Source organism: Macaca mulatta, chromosome 1 (genome assembly GCF_049350105.2).
Source record: "Macaca mulatta isolate MMU2019108-1 chromosome 1, T2T-MMU8v2.0, whole genome shotgun sequence".
Taxonomy (NCBI): domain Eukaryota; kingdom Metazoa; phylum Chordata; class Mammalia; order Primates; family Cercopithecidae; genus Macaca; species Macaca mulatta.
The window spans coordinates 217,688,238-217,708,542 of record NC_133406.1 but is presented as its reverse complement, the minus strand read 5'-3'; the positions used below and the strand labels follow the sequence as shown (position 1 = coordinate 217,708,542).

The window sequence follows — 20,305 nt, the reverse complement described above, 5'->3', positions numbered from 1 at the left end:
GCTGAGGCAGGGAGAATCACTTGAACCCAGAAGGCGGAGGTTGCAGTTTGCTGTGATCGCGCCACCGCACTCCAGCCTGGGCGAGAGAGCTAGACTCTGTCTCAAAAAAAAAAAAAAAAGTCAGGCCTGGCACAGTGGCTCACGCCTGTAATCCCAGCACTTTGGAAGGTGAAGCAGGGGGGATCACGAGGTCAGGAGCTCAAGACCAGTCTGACCAACACGGTGAAACCTCATCTCTTACTAAAAATACAAAACTTAGCCAGGCGTGGTAGCATGTGCCTATAATCCCAGCTACTCAGGAGGCTGAGGCAGGAGAATCACTTGAACCCCGGAAGCAGATGTTGTAGTGAGCCAAGATCGCACCATTGCACTCCAGCCTGGGTGACAGAGCAAGACTCCATCTCAAAAAAAAAAAAAAAAAAAAAAAAAGGCACCTTTTTATCATTAGTCTGCTTTTACTACCCAAGATTTACTTTGATTTTGGGGGGGGGGGGCGGGGAGTTGGTTGGTTGGTTTTTTTCTGAGACAGAGACTCACTCTCTCGCCCAGGCTGGAGTGCAGTGGTGCAATCTCGCCTCAATGCAACCTCTGCCTCCTGGTTTCAAGTGATTCTCCGGTCTCAGCCTCCCAAGTAGCTGTGTACAGGTGCATGCCTGCCTGACCTCAAGTGATCCACCTGCCCTGGCCTCCAAAAGTGCTGGGATTACAGGCATGAGCCGCTACACCTGGCCCAAGATTTACTTTGAACTAGTTAAGGAAAACCTTTCTGGGGAGACAAAGTTACAGATTCCAAAAATAAAACCACATAGGCATTTTTAGTAACCTATTAACCTTTCCTTTCTGAGCTTTAAGTTATTTTTGTTTTTTCTGTAACTCATGTAACTGTTTTCAGATCTAATTCCTAAATAAACATGCCATGACATTTTCTCAGCATCCTGATTTTTTCTACGTATTCCTTCCCATTATTTTCTAGCAATTCCTTGAAACTATTAAAACCTGTTTTCCTAAATTCATTTCATTTTCTTGCAGACAATGTTCCTAACCTTTCCTTGGGATCCCAAACACTATTAAACATTTGTGGCAACCTTTATTGTAGTTTTAAATCTCAGACCAACTACATCCAGGCAAATCACTGCAAACATCTGTTGTTATCCTTTCTACTAAGATCATTCTCCAAAATCCCCCAAAATGTGAGATAATCTGTAACTCTGCTACTGAAAGTGTAGTCAGGAACACTGGCATCACCTATGAGCTTGTTAGAAATGCAGACTCTTGCCCATCTCAGATTTAATGAGTCAGAAACTGCATTTTAATCAAAATCCCCAAAATTCCTACTCACTTCAAGTTTGAGCAGCATTTTTGAATGAATTGTGACCTAGACAGCTTAACTAGAAAATTTAAATAATCACCAGAAATTCCTTCAAAATCATTTGATATGTGCAAGAAATGGTCTCATTCATCTTTGCTTTCACATTTAGGATAGTAAAACAGAAATGACATTACAACTAATGAAGATATCCACATTACTGCTCATTAATTAAAAGGAAGTTTCAATAAAAATATTTATTGTTGGTTGTATTTAGATCGTTTCCCATACCAACACTATACAGATTATATTTCAATATGAGTAATTTGGTAAGGTTCTATTTCTTAACAGGAATCATGGAAAAGTTTCAAAATGACAAAACAATGCTAAACACGTACCATTTAACTAAAAAATATTTAGTTATACGACAGCTGGCTAGAACACCCAAGTCCTTCTAATCAAGCCAATTCAGGTACTTGAACAATAGCCAAACACATAAGCACCATTATAATCAACAGGTTCAAATGAAAACAGAATGTTTTGATGATATTTTGAGTATAAGACAAAATTTTCAAAAGTGATTTAGCTGATAAAAATAGTGGCCTTTTAAAACATATTAATGGCCGGGTGTGCTGGCTCACGCCTGTAATCCCAGCACTTTGGGAGGCTGAGGAGGGTGGATCACGAGGTCAGGAGACCAAGACCATCCTGGCTAACACGGTGAAACCCTGTCTTTATTAAAAATACAAAAACAGAATTAGCCGGGCATGGTGGTGGGCGCCTGTAGTCCCAGCTACTCGGGAGGCTGAGGCAGGAGAATGGTGCGAACTCGGGAGGCGGAGTTTGCAGTGAGCCGAGATCATGGAGGCGGCGCTTGCAGTGAGCTAACATCGCGCCACTGCACTCCAGGCTGGGGAGAGAGTGAGACTGTCTCAAAAAAAAAAAAAAAAAAAGTATTAACTTCTGCTTAATCTACTTAAAAACCTAGGCTGAAACTGAAGTTTACAGACTTAAAGGATTCCTGACTGAAGTACAGAATAATCTCCCAAGAACAACAATACAGGAATGTTTTTAAATTCTATTAAATAGTATTGAGATCTGCAATAATGTAATATTTTCATATCTAAGGAAATATTACCCCTTTACTTGAGACTGAGCTCCTTTTCTTGCCAATGTTACCATAATTGACAATACTGATCCTCACCTTTATCCCAATCTTAAAATGATCAAACTCCTTGTTATTTTAAAAGGCACGACTAAACTGTGTCTAATTTAATCTCTTGCTTTTTTTCTTTTTGGAGACAGGGTCTCGCTCTGTCACCCAGGCTGGAGTGCAGTGGCAGGATCACAGCTCACTACAGCATCTACCTCCCAGGCCCAAGTGATACTCCCACCTCAGCCTCCCTGGTAGCTGGGACCACAGCTGTGTGCCACCATGCTCAGCTAATTTGATTTTTTGTAGAGATGGGGTCTCCCTATGTTGCCCAGGCTGGTCTTGAAATCCAGAGCTCAAGCAATCCTCCCACCTAGGCCTCCCCAAGTGCTGGGATTACCGACATGAACCCCACTGCACAGAGCCCCTCCTGCCTCTTAATAAATGGACATCTAGGCCTAAAAGTCACCATTTGGAATTTTAAGCAAACAGCTGAATAAAACACTACTCTTGCTTATGATTTGGAGGAAATGTCTACACATGGTCTTGATTTTGGTCACAACTTTCGATACTAAGGAAATAGAAATGTAATTTCTTTTCATAGCTACAGACAGAAGATATCTCCCTAGGTGAATATAATATACTCCACAGGAAAATACCTAACGAAATCTTGCTATTTCTAAAACTAATAAATTCAGGGCTTCTGACAGAGCTAAAGCTTAAGCAATCCTTTAATAAAGCTTAAGCAATCCTTTATTTTTGGAAGAAATACATCGCATATCAGTGAGCTGCCCCACCTTTCATCCCATTCTGCAAACACCTAAAGATGCTCAAGTTTAGATATTTTTGCTGTTAGAACATTCCTTCCTGTTTCAGTGAGTGATCTTTTGATCTTGAAACAAAAAGAATACAAAACAAGAACAGTAAATTCTCGAAAACACTAACCAAAAGGAAGTATACTATCTACTCTTCATTACCTTGAAACAATAGGGTATTCACTTTTTCTTCCCCGTAACTCAGTTTAATGGTCTTCATTTGAAAGAAACAAGGCAGAATACATTACTAGTCCTTCTTAATACTTTCTTACTCAATTTGTTTATAGACTATTAGGTCCCAATCATCTTCCTTTTAAATATTTTTTGCTATTAACAGCACTAATTACAGAGGAATCACACATTACTTCAAGTGAATTTCCATTCTGAGTTGCAGAACTTCTACGTTTTTGACTGGTGAGAAACGAAGGACACCCTCAAAGAAAAATAAGTCATAAGAAAAACCGGCTGGGCGCAGTGGCTCATGCCTGTAATCCCAGCACTTTGGGAGGCCAAGGTGGGCAGATCACGAGGTCAGGAGATTGAGACAATCCTGGCTAACACAGTGAAACCCCGTCTCTACTAAAAATACAAAAAATTAGCCAGACGTGGTGGCGGGCACCTGTAGTCCCAGCTACTCGGGAGGCTGAGGCAGGAGAATGGCGTGAACCTGGGAGGCAGAGCTTGCAGTGAGCCGAGATCGTGCCACTGCACTCCAGCCTGGGCAACAGAGCGAGACTCCGTCTCAAAAAAAAAAGAAAAACCACCATATTAGGGCTACCTGCAAGAGAATAGGAAACCTCATAAAGTTAACTTTAAGACATAAAGAGAGAACTCTTTATACAGTACTTCCTGTAAATTGGCAGTATTTCCCGATGATGCATCCAAACTGTCCAACACAGCTTTCCTCAAATAACCCCCTCACCACTTCTCCTTCACTTGTGGCATGTCACATCAAGGGCACAAGGGCACTGGGGCAATAAAAAGCCTACTGAAAGCACTGTACAAATGTTTCTGTTTGCCCACCTCTGTAGATTCTCTAGGAACATTTCCAAAATGCCATGATTTCCTGAGAAAAACGCTACTGGCAGCCTGTTATGCCACAGCCAATATTCCCATCTGCCACCTGTAGATCTAGTTCTAACCTCAGCCAAGCTTCCTGACAATTTAATAAATCTCTGTTGAGTTCAGCCTTTTCATTTTTACTATCCCACTCCTTCACTACCTTCCTTAGAACAGGTATCCAATATCTAGTACTAAATTTGAAGACAGAAACTCCACTTGACTACAAAAGCCTTAATCACATAACTACTAAATCTGTTTTGCACAATCAAACCCATCACACCCCACCCAAAATCACCAACACAACATTTTGAACATGTTAAATTTTATTAAAAATATTTAACATTGTACAAATATTCCAATACAGTTATGGTACATGAACACTGTACCAAAAGGATTTTTATTAAACTGATGATTAAATGGAAAAGGTCTTGCAAATGTCCCTATTTTGATATTTCTTATGTTACTATATCCATATCAGCGATTTATGTTTGCAGGAGCCTTCAGCCCAATTATAGAAATAGTCTTAGAACATAGTACCTAATATTACAATAGGATTCACTAAGTACAAGTCTACCTATGTTATTGAACAGGCTAGAGAAGTCCCTTTTGCCCAACCCTCATATGTGAGGAATCAAGAAAAGCAATGTTCATGGGATCCTGACAAATCTACTAAATAAAGTGAGAGCCCTTATTTAAATTTGAGCAATTTAAGTTTTTCCCCAGAATGTCTCCTTTGTTGGTTCCATGAAATGTATTTTGTTCTAAGTGTTTAAAGCTAACAAACTGGCATTGCATTTTCCTTAACTTACATAAACTCATCAGAATTACATGAATATTCCTACTGTTTACCTTGAAACTTCCTAAGGAGCAGGCTATTTAGTGCAAGTTTTATACCCTGATCCTTTCTGTCACTGATACATGCATAAAATGTTACCTTAACACAACCCTGCAATCACTGCCAATTCTTAAAAGTATTATATAATTTCATTCCAGTGTTGCACAACTAGTCTATAGCAAACTTACAGGTAAGGGTTTATATTCATGACACTGACTAGCACGTTTAACATCTAGGAAATTCTTTCTAGACTGATATTCTCAACCAATAAAGATACAGTGCTATAAGAATACTGAGGTTCTTCAGGCATGAAAATTCATAATTACTTTTAATCAGTGCTTATACCATATTACAATTATTTTTTTATATGATATGGTCAGAAATGCCTAGTTACTAAATTTAATTTCAATCTCTACCTTACCACCATGGAATCCCCTACAGACTATAAGATGAGGGATTTTAATCTTCAGCAATAATTTAAATATTGACTCAATTCTACCAATATCTACTAATCCTATCAGCTATCCTAGCTTTCACACAAAACACAAGTTGTTCATAGGTTTGTTTCTGCTATGTTCAAAGTCTTAATATTTCAGCTATATAATTTCCTCTTGACCCAAAGTCATTGTCTCAATATATCTCTAAATTGAGGCCATTATTGTCAGCCTGCTGAAACTTTTTAAAGTTCCATTTTACAATGTTAAGATTAGTTTGGAAGATTTTTAAAAATAGTATCTTTGGTGTTTAAACCCTCCATTCTATCAATGTCTTCTTTTTACTACAATTAATGTGCAATAAATATCTCTTTAAGATACATTTTATGTTAATCTATCCAACAAAATATAGAAAATATAATACTAGAATGAAATGACAGTTAAAGCAAATTTATTATCTCTCCAACACTTTTTAAGATTATAAGGTGTCTATTTTGCTCACTTAAAATATACCCTGAGTATTTCTTACTTCATATTTGCAGGCCTTTCTTGCTGATCTGCTACCAATTTAAGAGTAAGTAAAGTGTTATTATATGTTCCTATTAAGAACAGAAATAATTTAATATTAAAGTCCTAGTTTTCTACAAGGCTGACATAATTGCCCACTTATAGGATATGGGCATTCTCCCACACTTAATGCCCCACTACTGATAAAAAAAAAAATAGGAAAAAAAAAGTTCTTACCAACAATTCCACTGGTTATCGTCCCCAGCGAACCCCACCTAGCAAGTCGACATCATGACATGTCAGGTCAGGGCAGCCTCAACCTCGCTTCCCTGATAGTCAGGTGATAAAAGGAAGGAGTTAAAACAGGAAAAGTACACTTGCAGATTTCTGGATAACATCTGAAAATGATTAAAAAACAAAAAAACAAAACAAAACAAAACCAGAGCTTCTGGTAACCTCTAAATAAAAAAGTATATACACGTATTTTTATTTAAAGAAAAAAAACTTTTCTGGAAGAATTAACAATCATTAACTTCAAATTAAATATTATTAAATTGCTGACCAATACATTATACATGCAGTATTTTTAAAGCTTGGTGTTTGCATTTGAAAATTAAGACCTAATCAACAAACTTCTAATATAAAAGTAAACATGTCTGGCTAACGGATTTGTTATTCTGGATTCTCCAGTCAGTCATCAAATCTACTGGTTTCCTCAGAACAACTCCACCCCTAAGTTAACAGAAGCTCCCATTCTTAGAGAAACATAAACACACTTATAAATCCAGTGCAGTCTTTCTATAAGGCTTTTTCTTAGCTGTTCACTTAAGAGATTCCACGTAATAATTGTTCACAAAATAATGGACAACACTAAAATTAACTTTGGTTAGTTTTCTTTAAGAATACTGGTAGCTCAGTATAATAAAATTCTCTTTGAAAAATCAAAATGACAAGTTTTAACATATTTAGAAGCCTTGATAACTAATAAGCAATAGCCTTATAGCAAGTATTTACTGGAAGGGTTTGGTTTTACAAATACACAATTAATAAAACGCAGGTATGATTATATTCAAATGGGCAGGAGGCAAATGATGTAATGAGTTTCAAGAATAATATTATATGGCTTTATGCTAGAAGTGAAATTTTATGTCCCTTCTCTTTTAAAATTTAAAATATATAATTTATTTTGTTGCATGCTGACCTGTTTAAAAAGAATTCATCTCCTAAGTCAGATTTCAAAGTCAAAAGAGAGAAAAATTACCTCCTACTATCAGAAAGCATTGGGCTTTCTTATGCAGAATAACCCCAGTAACTAAAAAAACCTGAAAAACAATTATGCTGAATTCATTTTAAAAAAAACTATAGAATCGTAACTCATTTTCCTTATCTTTTCAACAAATAAACCTGGATTTATTAGAAATCTGGAAACTTATTAGAACTTTTTTGCTCTTAAAAATTAAAATACCTTCATATAAATACATACATTTAAGCAACTGCTATAAATGAGTGATCAAATAAAAATTAGTATTCCATTATGGGGAGGAGCATATCTGTATCAGTCTCACAAGGGTACCTACAAAGAATAGTTCTACACCTCAATATATTTCCCAACACACACTTTACTGTAACAGGCTCATAAATAAAGCCAAATCAATTAGCTTGGGGAACAAAAAAGATGGAAAGACAGGAGAGCAGGAAACCAAGTTCCTTAGAACTCATAATTTGTACCTATTTTTTTTAAAATGCCAATCTAGAATAAAGACCTCCCTCAATTGACATTTTTCAGGTTTATATATTACACTGTTAGATTTAATTATGTGAAAAGTTGACCTCTGAATCTATTTTCTCTGAATGCTGCTACAGTGTTAATTTATAAGACATGAAAGAAGAAAAGCTCTTGAGTTTTAATGTTTATAGGATTATGTTTTACAATTTTAAATAGCCACAAAACCTCTAAACCAAAAATTAAAGGGTACCTCTGCAAATATATTTTTAATTAGTGAAAAGGACAGAGGAGGAGGTGGCCACTTTAAAATTCAAAATATAATTTGCAATTAAAGGAAAGGATTTTGACATGGAACCCAAGTTTTAATCTTACAGTTTTTGCGAGGGTTTATGCTTTCTCAGAATCATTTCTATCCCCATTCTTAAGATTCTTTATGACAACTTTGTAGCTTGTAACACCTAATTAAGAAATACAAACAACTCAAATTTTATTTGTAGATTTTGTTCTTTCCAAGAAAAAAATCAGGATTTTACTTAAGTCTAATTAGATGTATAGTTACAACTTCAAATTGTATTTTCAAAGTTTAAAAGCAGCATTTAAAGAATGTTTGGTGTCTTTACTTACATGGGCATTAAGAAAAACAACTGGATCTGTCTTACCAAAGAAATACCCATGTTAACTCAAAACTATCATACAACAACAGACCATAATTCCTTTATCAGTTTCCAAAAAACTAAAATATCAATAAGGTCTGTTAAATGACTATACTGTGTAATAAGTGTACTTTGAAAAAGAAATGAAATATATTGACTTTCATCAGTAAATATTAATCTTATTTGAAACGAAAAGAAGCCATGAAACCCAGTATGATCTAACCAAGATTACACGGAATTAAGTGGCTTATGATTTTGAAATCTAATATTCCTATCACAAAGACACCAAACAGGAACAAAACACAGAATAATGGTGTATCCATTTTAATTATTCCCCAATGGCTTCTGATATTTTTATCATTATAAAAACATTTGAGAACCACGTAAGAATAAGATGGAGGGGAAAACTTAATAGTAATTTGAAAGTGATTCAGACTTTTCTGTACCATAAAGCTTAGATTATTTTGTTCCTCTCATTCTCAAGCAAAAAAGCCATTAGAATAAATCAGAATTTCAAAAGGAAATAGGGAAATAGATGTTATGTCTTGGCCAACAAAAAATATAGGCATTAGGGATAGCAGATAAATAAAAATAAACGAGATGTTAACAGAAAGTCAGAGGTATTACTACTGGATATTTTTAAGCCTCTCTTACAAGGCATGAATGTTTCTCAAAGCAAATTTACATAGTAATAGGAAATTATATTCCTAAACCAGTAACTGAAATGGTAGTCACAATCACGTTTACTAAAACTAAAGTCCGCAGTGCAATTGACGCCACAGTACTAACAGTTTTCCCTGTATGTACATTCACTTATCCAGCAAATAAGGTCTTCAGTCACAAATTATCCCTTATAAAGAATGTGGGTCAAAATAGATTGCAGTCTGCTTTCCCAGCCACATTTTATTTGTTTTAACACAAATTATCCAATGCCTGCAAGAATGCTCAAAAGTCTATGAACCTGTTTTTTTTTAAAAATAAAAGATAAAATTTCAAAATTAGAAGAGACTATGAGAGAACACCAATCAATGAAGTGCTAATTGGAATAAATACTTGAATTTAGACTAATCCTCAGTCTAATATCCACAATACATGTTGGAATAGACAAGAAATTTTGCATGAATTTGATCACTCACATAGGCAGTTATACTTTGAAAACAATATTCCTTGCAAGGATTACGAATAAAATAATGTTTTAGGACACAATTGAATTTGAAATAGGTAATGTTTTGAATAGATTTTTTAGTTTTATTGAAATCTTACATGAACAAGAAATTGGAAATACAATCACATCAAAGAACAAATTGTCACGGCTTTTGACGTTTAAGCCAAACAAATTTTGTAGGGCAGATTTCAAAAAGGTGTGAAGTTATAACAATTTAAAAACACAGTTAACCTACTTCTAGGAATGCAAAACATACAATCATAGGTTATTTTCAATACAAGAAAACTTAAATTTGTTTGCTTTAATTTCTTAAAACTACTAAGACAAAGCACTAGCTTGTATTTTTATTTACAGCATACTCCATACTCCTATGTAATCTATCCCAAATCCAAAAAAATGAAACTGTCCAAAACCAAAGGTTCTGCAAAATCATGATTTAACAGTGTGCCCAGCTTGTTTTGAAGCTAAAATGAAGCCTGAAACCATAAAAGCATTGTAATCCCCAGAATAAGGGAACTCTGCAAGCCCAATAATGTCCAAGAGCATTTATGAAAAGAGGAAAAATAAAAAGACTTGAGTATATACACAATAGTGATTTCTTCAGCCCAATACAAATGGCAGCAAAATGCTACTTAAAGATGAAACAGTTAAGCCAATTTTTTTTTTTGAAGAATGTAGATCTAGAGCCAATCGTATCTTGCCAGTATCATTTTCAAGCCCTTACTTGTCTACTTCCACTGTTGCCCATAAGTATCCTGATAAAATTCCTGGTTGTCATTATTGTAACCATAGTTACCAGAATAGTCACCACCTTGCTGAAGCGGCTGCTGAGCGATGGGTTGGGAACCCCAGTTCTGTTGGTTGTTGGTCTGACGACGCTTGGAATCAGGTTGGTTGTACCCATCTGCCTTTCTCTTGCCTCCTACATTGCCCCCACGATTGCCCCGAGATCCACGGGAACCACGGCCTCTCTGCTGTTGAGCAGGACCCCCTCTGCCACCCCTAGAGCCTCTTGGTGGTCCCAAAGGTGCCCCCCTCTGTGAATAGCCAGCTCTACCTCTTGGAGGTGGTGCTCCCCTCCCCCTTGGTGGTGGTGGAGCACCTCGCCCTCCCCTTCCTCCTCCTCTTCCTCTTACTGCATAGCCATCATCATAGCCGTAGTAGGGATCTTCATAGCCTCCACGATAGTCGTGATAATCATAACCATAGTAATCATCATAGTAATCTTCATAGCCATAGTAATCTGGAGGGTAGCCATATCCACCTCTCCCCCCACCACGACCCCGACCTCTAATTGGAGGTGGCATTCGAGGAGGAGGGTGGTAGTAATAATCTTCATACCTAGCAAAGGAGGGAAGGGAGAAAAGAAAAAACAAATCAGTTTGCTTCAAGACTCTGATTGTGTTTTATTAATCCAATCTCCATTATCAAATGGAGATTCCTTGTCCAAAGACATATCTACTAAAAGGTAGACTCACGCAGTGCTTCTGGAGGCCTGTCTAGCAGCTTGGCGCTCTTTCCTTTTCTTGTCTGGTGGCTTGGCTAAGACTATTTCAATTTCTTCCCCTTCTATTTCTTTGCCATTCATTTCATCCATAGCCTATAAAAAATTGAAAAATTAATTTATTTTATGATATAAAACTATATGTTTTATATAGTGTGCATGCTATCATACTTGACTCATTTAATATACTTAATAATTTACTGCACAATTATTTTAAATGGCCAAAAGGTGAATCTAGCCAGAAAGTTAAACACAAACACAAAGAAAATACGTTTCCCTAGACCTTATCTTTTTATATGTAAATGACATTTAGAACAAAACCTACCTCCTGATACTGTATTTTAAAAGGTAAAAGGGCTGCCACCTATTGCTGCTCCTTAATTCCAAATAACTAACTCCTTAAAAGATAAGCCATACCTAAGAAGCAAATCCACACCAAAGAAGCAAATCCATACCAGGGAAAAATGCCAATATTAATACGAACCAAAGATTAACTTTTCAGGATTAGAATTTTTAAATAAACATGTAGCATACAACATACAGGTCTTACACTGTTCTTATACAAAAATTTCAAGGATCTGAAGCACAAATGAGGTTACAGAGTGAGATTATCTGTAAAATTCAAGATACCAACACAAAAAAACCTAGGTTTCCCTCACAATGCTTAACTCGAAATGTATTTTGCTTGAACAGTTTAAAGTACAGAGCCAGAAAAGGCCTGGACTAATGAAGACTCAAGCAATTACGTAGAAAGCAGTAATCAAACATTCCATGTTCTAGCCCTTTGTTCATGTTGTTCCACCCAACAACCTCTGCCATACATCAAAAGGTTCAGGTACTCAGTAACAAAATGTCACCTCCTCATATTTTATTTTTTGTTTCCCTATACCTTTCTCCCCACTCTGGGCACACATAAAAAAATGTTCTATTTATAACGAGCTATTAGTGATTTATAAGTATCTAGACAAAAATGAAACTAGTCCTCAAGATTGCAATTTTCCCTGTACTGCTTCAGTAAAAGCAACTAAACAAGTTTACAAAAGCTTCCTGGCATAAATTAAAAAATGAAACATCTACTCTCTGCCCCGACCATCCTGGTGACTCCCAGTTCCTGGACTAGATATTTTATAATTTAATAGGCTTCCTTGGCAAACCATCCTATAAATATTTTCCATCAGGACAACCAGTTATTTAAAACCAGTTGAGTCAGGAGGAATATTTGGAAAGCATAAAATTATTAGTTATCTGCATTCTATACCAGTAAAAATTTCAGACGCCACACATTAACAGATAAGAGTGTAACAGTATAACAGATAAGATTCCATACTTCAAAGCCAGATTATTACTGAGTTTGTGATCTTGGACAAGTTATGAATTTTATGAACAATACTGCCTCATTAATTAGCTATCATCAATGAGCAAGCCGATTAACTATAAACGAGTCAGAGATTCTAGAAAGCCTGTTTTAAAAGCAGCACCCTGGGCAAAAAACAAAACCAAAAAATGCTCAAATTAGAGGTGGTAGTATCCCACCAACCAAACATGCCAAAAAAGAACCATGCCTGTGTCACTAAGCATTCTGGATCTATCTTCCCAGTAACATAAAAAAGATTTTAGTAGTGTTTTGTCTTGCTTCCCATCACCTCAAGGAAGGAGAGATGAACAAGAAAAAGAAACTGAAAATTTCACCCATTAAAGATAGTCCGAACCCATTGTCAATAGAAAGCAGGTTTTGTGTTCCAAATACCATATGAAAATACTTTCTTCATACTTATTATCATCAAAGACTAAATCAACTATTATACACAAGAGATATCTCTAACAATTACTGAAATCAGTAAAACATAGTGAATGCTATTTTAACTCTAAAATGATTAAATAAAGGTAAAACTAATCATACCCTCATCACAATACATCTACTCAAATACTGTATGAGTCATGTACACCACTCAGTTTCCTTCATAGGTACACAAACTGAGGTAAACTAAGTAGTTATAATATATTCATTACCTATTTAGTGTTTACAGCAGCTAATTTTTATACCTTGTAATACTTCCAAGGCATCATGCTATCAAATCTTACAAAACAATAGAGATTAAAAATAACTTGCCTAAGATCACAAATTCAGTAATAATCTGGCTTTGAAATATGGAGTCTTATCTGTTATACTATTACCACTTAACAGAGATTAAATAGAAAGAGTTCAGCAAAAGCTAACAGTCAATTTTACTTCAGTTTTTAACATTACTTTACGTGTTTGGCAGGTTTCAGAAACAAAATTCAAATATCAAGAACCAAAATTTCAAAATTTCTACCTTAACAGCTGCTCCTCTGTCTTCAAAATGAACAAATGCATAATCTTTCAACTTCTTTACTCTTTCGAGTTTTCCAAATTCAGAAAATGACTTTTCCAATATTTCTTCTGTCACTGTAGTAGCCAAGTTTCTCACAAACAAAACTTTTACCTAGTAAGCAACAAATAAACAAAACTGTCATTGGCTACTTAATTTTACCTGAAAAGTGTTTCTTCCTGTCTTCATAGCATAGGCTTTTCTCCTCTAAAACATTAAGCGCTGAAAGTGTTGTTACAGGTAGTACGAGAAATTGCTAGGAAAATGACACTGATATCAGTCACCAATTTATAAAAATTATTGGTTCTTGCCTTCTCCTATGTTGTCATTAAAGCACCTAACACTGAATAGAACCTTCAAAGAACCAACACATAATTATTATTGCTAATCAACAAATTTAACATGGTCTCCAAGTCCCTTTCAAAACAAGTTTTTCTGTTTCTTTCCTCTAAAACTGAATAACTTTCAAAAGTTCATATGAAAAAATAAACAAACAAGAATAACCAGGAAAAAAAAGAGTGAAATTTAGAGACTGGCCCTACCGAATATAAACAAACTATAATGCTTAAATCATTAAATCAGGTAGTGTTAATTAGAAAAAAAGGAGAAAAGCTGGTCCATGCCTCACACTATACACCAGGATAAACTCCAAATAGATTGAAAATTTAAATAATAAAAGGGTGGAGGGAGAACTGTGAAAGTATCAGAACAAGAATGATTCCTTCATGTAACACTGGAGTGGGGATGACCTTATGACTTAAAATCTAGGAGCCATAAGAATGATATATAAAAATAAATGACTTCTATATTGCAACAAATACTGTAAGCAAAGACAATAAATATGGATGAGGTATTTGCAACATGTATCACAAACAGCTAATCTCTCTTTTATATCAGAGAACCAGAAAATAAGAAAAAGCTCAACAACTGAATAGAAAAATAGGCAAAATTCACGAATATGTGGTTCATACAAAGAAACACACATGGCTCTTAAAATATATTTAAAGTTCAAACCATTCATAGTAAGAGACGCAAATCATTAATCATTAATGGCACTGAGACCATTTGTTATCAGGTTGGCAAAGTTCAAAAGTTTGATCATACACTATTTTGTCAAGAATGAGGAAAATAATTATCTTGTATTTTGCTAGTAGGAATGTAAAATAGTGTATCTCCTACAGACAGGAATATGGCAGTATCTTAACAATTACAGATGTATTTACCCTTTGGCCCACAATTCTACCCCTAAGAACTATCCTACAGATATATCTCCACTTGTATCAACTAACATAAACTTATTCATTCCAGCATTGTAAGAGCAAAAGATCAGAAACAATTCAATATCCAGCTGGTTAAATACACTATAGTACAGAATAGACTACTATGTAGTCATAAAAAATGAAGAAGAGGGCTGGGCACAGTGGCTCACGCCTGTAATCCCAGCACTCTGGAAGGCCGAGGTGGGCGGATTGCCTGAGGTTGGGAGTTCGAGACCAGCCTGGCCAGCATGGTGAAACACCGTCTCTACTGAAAATACAAAAATAAGCCAGGTGTGGTAGAAGGCACCTATAACCCCAGCTACTCGGGAAGCTGAGGCAGGAGAATCGCTTGAACCCGGGAGGCAGAGGTTGCAGTGAGCCAAGATTGTACCACTGCACTCCAGCCTGGGTGACACAGCAAGGCTCCGTCTCAAAAAAAAAAACCCAAAAAATGAAGAAGAGCTCTATGAGCTAACAGAGATTGACAGGGTACACTGTTTTTCCTGTTTTTACATCTCTGAAATAAAGAAACAACTTACAGTCAATGTGATAAGCAAGTACTGTGCCATAGTTTAGTTGGCAGTGTTTTATAACTACTTAGTGGTTCATATAATAATAGTGTATTTTCTCAGAGCTGATGAAACAGGATGGTGAATAAACAAAAAGTAGATCAGTGAATATAGTAGGCTGCCAACATTACTACCACTCATGTAAGAATTAAGGAAGTATATTCATATTTGCCTAAGGAAATACTAAAAAGATAAACCAGAAACTACTAAAACTGGATGCCTTATAGGGGACAAAGGGGATTTGGTAGACATAGGCATAGGGGTAGAAAGGAAATTTCTTTGTCTATACTTTTCCATATAACTTTTAAACTAAGAAAATATAGTACCTATCCAAATAAAAAACTAACATATTGAACAACTTGTTGCTTCAGATACAGGACTATCTAATAAGAAGTTACTAATTTAAAGAGGAAAAAAAACTAACATTTTTCACAAATGCTCCATCCCCTTTATTATTCTCAATTTATCATACTAAGGTCCAGCCTCTATGTTACACAGACTCCCACTGGCTCAGTTGCTTTTAAAAAAAATTCAACATGGAATTTTCTATGATGAAACTGTTAACATACTATATCAAAATCACTTACTGAAACTGTGTTTAAAATGTTCAACAGGAAAAAGGGTCCCTTTAAGAGACATATATTTAGGCTTTTAGGTTTTGGTACATTGTAAAACTGACCCAACTTGGCAAAAAAATCTTCAGTGAATTGTAAATTGATAGTGTGAATAACAGAAGCTTTACTCAAATGGATAAACTTTTCTTTTCAATTACGAAACAGTAAAGGAGCTGGGTGCAGTTGTAAGCACCAGTAGTCCCAAGCTACCTAGGAGGCTGAAGCAGGAGGAACGCTTAAGCCCAGGAGTTCAAGGCTGCAGTGGGCTATGATTACACACGTAAGCAGCTACTGCACTCCAGCCTAGGCAACATAATGAGGCCCAATCTCTTTAAAAAAAAAAAAGAAAACAATAAAGGGCTCTACAATATTTAATCCTAGGTTTATGGAGGCCTCATTTTCATTCCAAAACCTGTTTTAGATTTACGAAAACGGAGTTACCAGAATAAAATCTTGAAGTTTTCTAACCCTAAAAAAAGATTAGGATGAACTTCCGTCTGAGCAGCTACTAAAGGTTATGTGAGAAGTGGCTGGTAAGCAAATTACAAGCTATACTTTTGGTTTTCATGGGATTTTATTCCTCTTTTATAATATGTAATACATCTATAATGCTATTTTAAAATATTTTCACAGAAAAAGCAACACAGGCTATTTAGTTACTACAGGTGGATTCAAAGTTGTGGTGATCTTTAGAGACTGATCCAGGCTCAATAAAATAGATGACATCCGTGTTTAGTAGTTTACCCAAAGTCATAGTTGTATTAGGAGAAGAAACAATGGGAATCAAAATCAAGCTAGTAAAAAATTAAAATAAAAACTAAGAGCTATTTGAATTCTCTATCCCTTACCCATCTACTCAAGGAATATGAGATAAAAGATACTGAGTAGCACTTCTGAGAGCCTCTCTGGTTCATTCTCAATAGATCTGCTTAACCCAAAGATGTCATTGCCTACATAGACTTTACCATACAAGTATAAACCAGGGTTCTCCTCCAAACTATTTAGAGCAAGGGTTTGCCTCCTCAAATTCTGGAATAAAAACCTTGACTTCTGACTTATCAAGAAGAATCCAACCATTAACTCATGGCCATTCAGAGTTGCTGCCTCCCTGTGAAGGGAAGATACAATTAAAATGCTCAAGAGCTCATTTTAAGCAGCAGAAATGCAACTCTGAGGCCAGTCGCGGTGACTCACGCCTGTAATCCTAGCACTCTGGGAGGCCAAGAAGGGCAGATCACGAGGTCAGGAAATTAAGACCACCCTGGTTAACATGGTGAAACACTGTCTCTACTAAAAATACAAAAAATTAGCCAGGTGTGGTGGCAGGCGCCTGTAGTCCCAGCTACTCGGGAGGCTGAGGCAGGAGAATGGCATGAACCCGGGAGGCGGAGCTTGCAGTGAGCTGAGATCGCGCCACTGCACTCCAGCCTGGAAGACACAGCGAGACTCCACCTCAAAAAACAAAAGAAATGCAACTGTGATGTGTCCCAGGAGTCGCCCAAAGGAAAAATTAAGAACCAGTACTCATGGCACCACTATTAAGATCCTGGCAATGCAAGCACAGGAATTAGGAGGGAATAGAGTGCCCTTTTCAGGACTTGCCGTGCATATTTTGCCACTAACGAATAAGAGCAAACACGACAATCTTTTGCCTTTCTTCATGGGGACAATACACTAATGGAACTTGATCATTTAAAACAGGCGGGGTGCGGTGGCTCATGCCTGTGGTCCCAGCACTTTAGGAGGCCAAGGCAGGCAGATCACGAGGTCAGGAGTTTGAGACCAGCCTGGCCAATATGGCGAAATGCTGTCTCTACTAAAAATACAAAATTTAGCCAGGCATGGTGGCAGACGCCTATAGTCCCAGCTACTCGGGAGGCTGACGCAGGAGAATTGCTTGAACCCGGGAGGTGGAGGTTGCAGTGAGCCGAGATCGCACCACTGCACTCCAGCCTGGGCGACACAGTAAGACTTTGTCTCAAAAAGTAATAATAACAAATAAAATAAAAATTTAAAAAAAGCTTAAAAAAAGAAAAATCAGCTATAAATCTAAATAAAACATAATTCACAGCCAAGTAATAAGGCATAATATAGTCAATGAAGATTATAATTTATAATCTCCAAAACATTACTTCTCACTTTACTCAAGACCTTTAAAAAAAAAAAAAGCCTCTATCCCTCACAGTGCCGAGCACTAAACAAATACCCAGTGTGTATGAAAATACTTAATTGAAGGAATTTCATTTCAGTTCCTTTTGCACATTTAATCTGCAGGAAAAGGGATGGTTAATGGAAATTCCTGGATACCAAGACAGGCTGTTAACTTTAGTGTTAAAGCTGCTCCTTGCCAAACAGTTAAAGTCTAAAGCTACAATTTCTATTTATCATAAAACTCAAAATATTTGAGCTTCATTCTGAGTACAAAATTTAAATGATGACCCTATGCCCACTCCAAGCAACTGTATTTACCTTAGCCATGACTTCTGGATCTGGTTCTTCCACAGGGTCAGCCCATTCAACTGTAACTACATTTCCCCACACTTTTACTTTTCCACTCATCAGCCGGCGTCTGGCTTGTGCTGCTGACTTGTGATCCTCATATTCAAGGAAGCAGAACCCCCGATTCTTCTTTTTGTCATCGGGTTGATGATAGAGAATAACGTCCACCAAACCCTCTGTTAAACCAACAGCCAGATATATAAGCCAAAAGCATCCACCACACATCTAGCGATTAGGCAGACCTAAATCCGCTTGACGATGAGCAAAAAATAAGTGACGCAGCCTCAAAATGAGTCACTAACTTTGTAGACAATTAGTAGACAATTAAATCAACATAATCAGATATGGGGTTTGGGACAGTATTTGATGTTCCTTTTTAATTTTAGGGGTTCTTAAGGTATAGCCATATACAACAAATCTAACTACTGTATTCTGACATTTAACATGCTACAATATTTTAGAGCGTTTGATATAACATGACTATAAAAGCACTAACAAGGATCTTAAAACTATTAACATAAACCCAAGAAAACTAACTTTTGACAACTAATCATGGCCAAGCTAACTTAAAAGTTACTATTTTTAACCAAGAATGGAAGTGATCACTAAATATTAGTGTTCCTCTGGTCTTAGTCCTTTGCCCTTATCTTTCCATATGTGTTCTTTCTGAATAATGTCAGCTAGCCCTATTTTTAAATGTTATCTATACCCTTACAAATGCTTAGATTTTTTTCCTAGCCCAGATTTCTCTAAGCTCTAGATGTGCCTATGTTCTTACCTGATGTATCCTCTTTGATGTCTTAGAATCGCAAATTTAACATGTCCAAAACTGAACCACCATGGCCAAAATCTGCCTTCCCTAGACTTCCTATCTAATAAACAGTGCCATCCACCTGGTTCTGAAGCCAGAAATTGGTTAGACATTCTTGATTTCTTCCTTTACTTCATCTCTCCTAACCAATTCCAAACTCATTTACTTCTTTCTATCTCCACTGCTATTACGCTAGTCTAATCCTCTATCTGTACTAGTATGACAGCTTCAACTAATTGATCAGCTTCCACTCATGCCCCTTCTCTCCAAGTCCCTATCCACACAGCAGTAGGAATAATATCCCATAAACATGAAACAGGTGTTATTTCCTGCTTAAAACTTTTAAATGCCTTCTCATTATATATACAATAAAAACCCAACTCCTTACATGGCCTACAGAAGCCCTGCCTACTTCATTTCATACAATTATATTCCTAATTCTACCTTTTAATAACACTAGTCTCCTCAGTTACTGTAATATACTGTCTTCTTTCTTGCCTTGGAACCTTGGCATGTGTTGCTGCCTTGGAATGCACTTCCTTTTGCTCTTTGTATGCTACATCTTCTTCATCCTTCAGGTGCTGGCTGACATGTCATCTTATCAGAAAAGTCTTCCAGAACCATCCAAACAGGGATAGTAGCTATTCTTTAGCTAAATATCCTATATTTCCTGCTTCAGTGTCTTATCACAATGTCTAAATATTCCTTTAATTTTTATTATTTATATTCTTGGTCTTATCTCCTTTCCCAGGATATAGGATCTATGAAAGCAGAGAATATGTCTCTTAGCCACCAATGTATCCCAGGCACATAGCACAATGCCAGCACTTAACAGAAACTTTAATAAACACCTGCTGAAAGAATGAATAAATGATCATGAAGCCAGAAGGAGATATAGATAATAAAGTGATGAGGTCAAAGAATTGTGCCAACAGGGGTATTTGACAACACAATATAGTGGATGGTGGCAGTGGTTACAAAGTGAGACGCTAGAAATTAAGAGTTTAAAGTGCACAGAATTTCTGGTGCCTAGATCCAGAAT

The 20,305-nt window shown here is 36.4% G+C and overlaps 1 protein-coding gene across 15 annotated transcripts in view; it reads right to left on the bottom strand.

Moving 5' to 3' along the window:
* Positions 1-9,716: 9,716 nt before the first annotated feature.
* Positions 9,717-20,305, bottom strand: part of HNRNPR (heterogeneous nuclear ribonucleoprotein R) — a 34,484-nt gene continuing 23,895 nt past the window's right edge. For 10 of the 15 annotated variants that reach the window (XM_077970277.1, XM_015130590.3, XM_077970314.1 and 7 more), the window contains 4 exons: positions 18,423-18,628; positions 13,476-13,625; positions 11,135-11,256; positions 9,717-10,997 (listed from right to left, as the gene is read on the bottom strand). In XM_077970277.1, coding sequence (XP_077826403.1) covers positions 10,385-10,997; positions 11,135-11,256; positions 13,476-13,625; positions 18,423-18,628 — 1,091 coding nt within the window. In that variant the 3' untranslated portion in view covers positions 9,717-10,384. Of the gene's footprint in view, positions 10,998-11,134; positions 11,257-13,475; positions 13,626-18,422; positions 18,640-20,305 lie in introns of all 15 variants that reach the window. The other 5 variants (XM_077970262.1, XM_077970299.1, XM_077970305.1 and 2 more) reach the window with 2 other exon arrangements.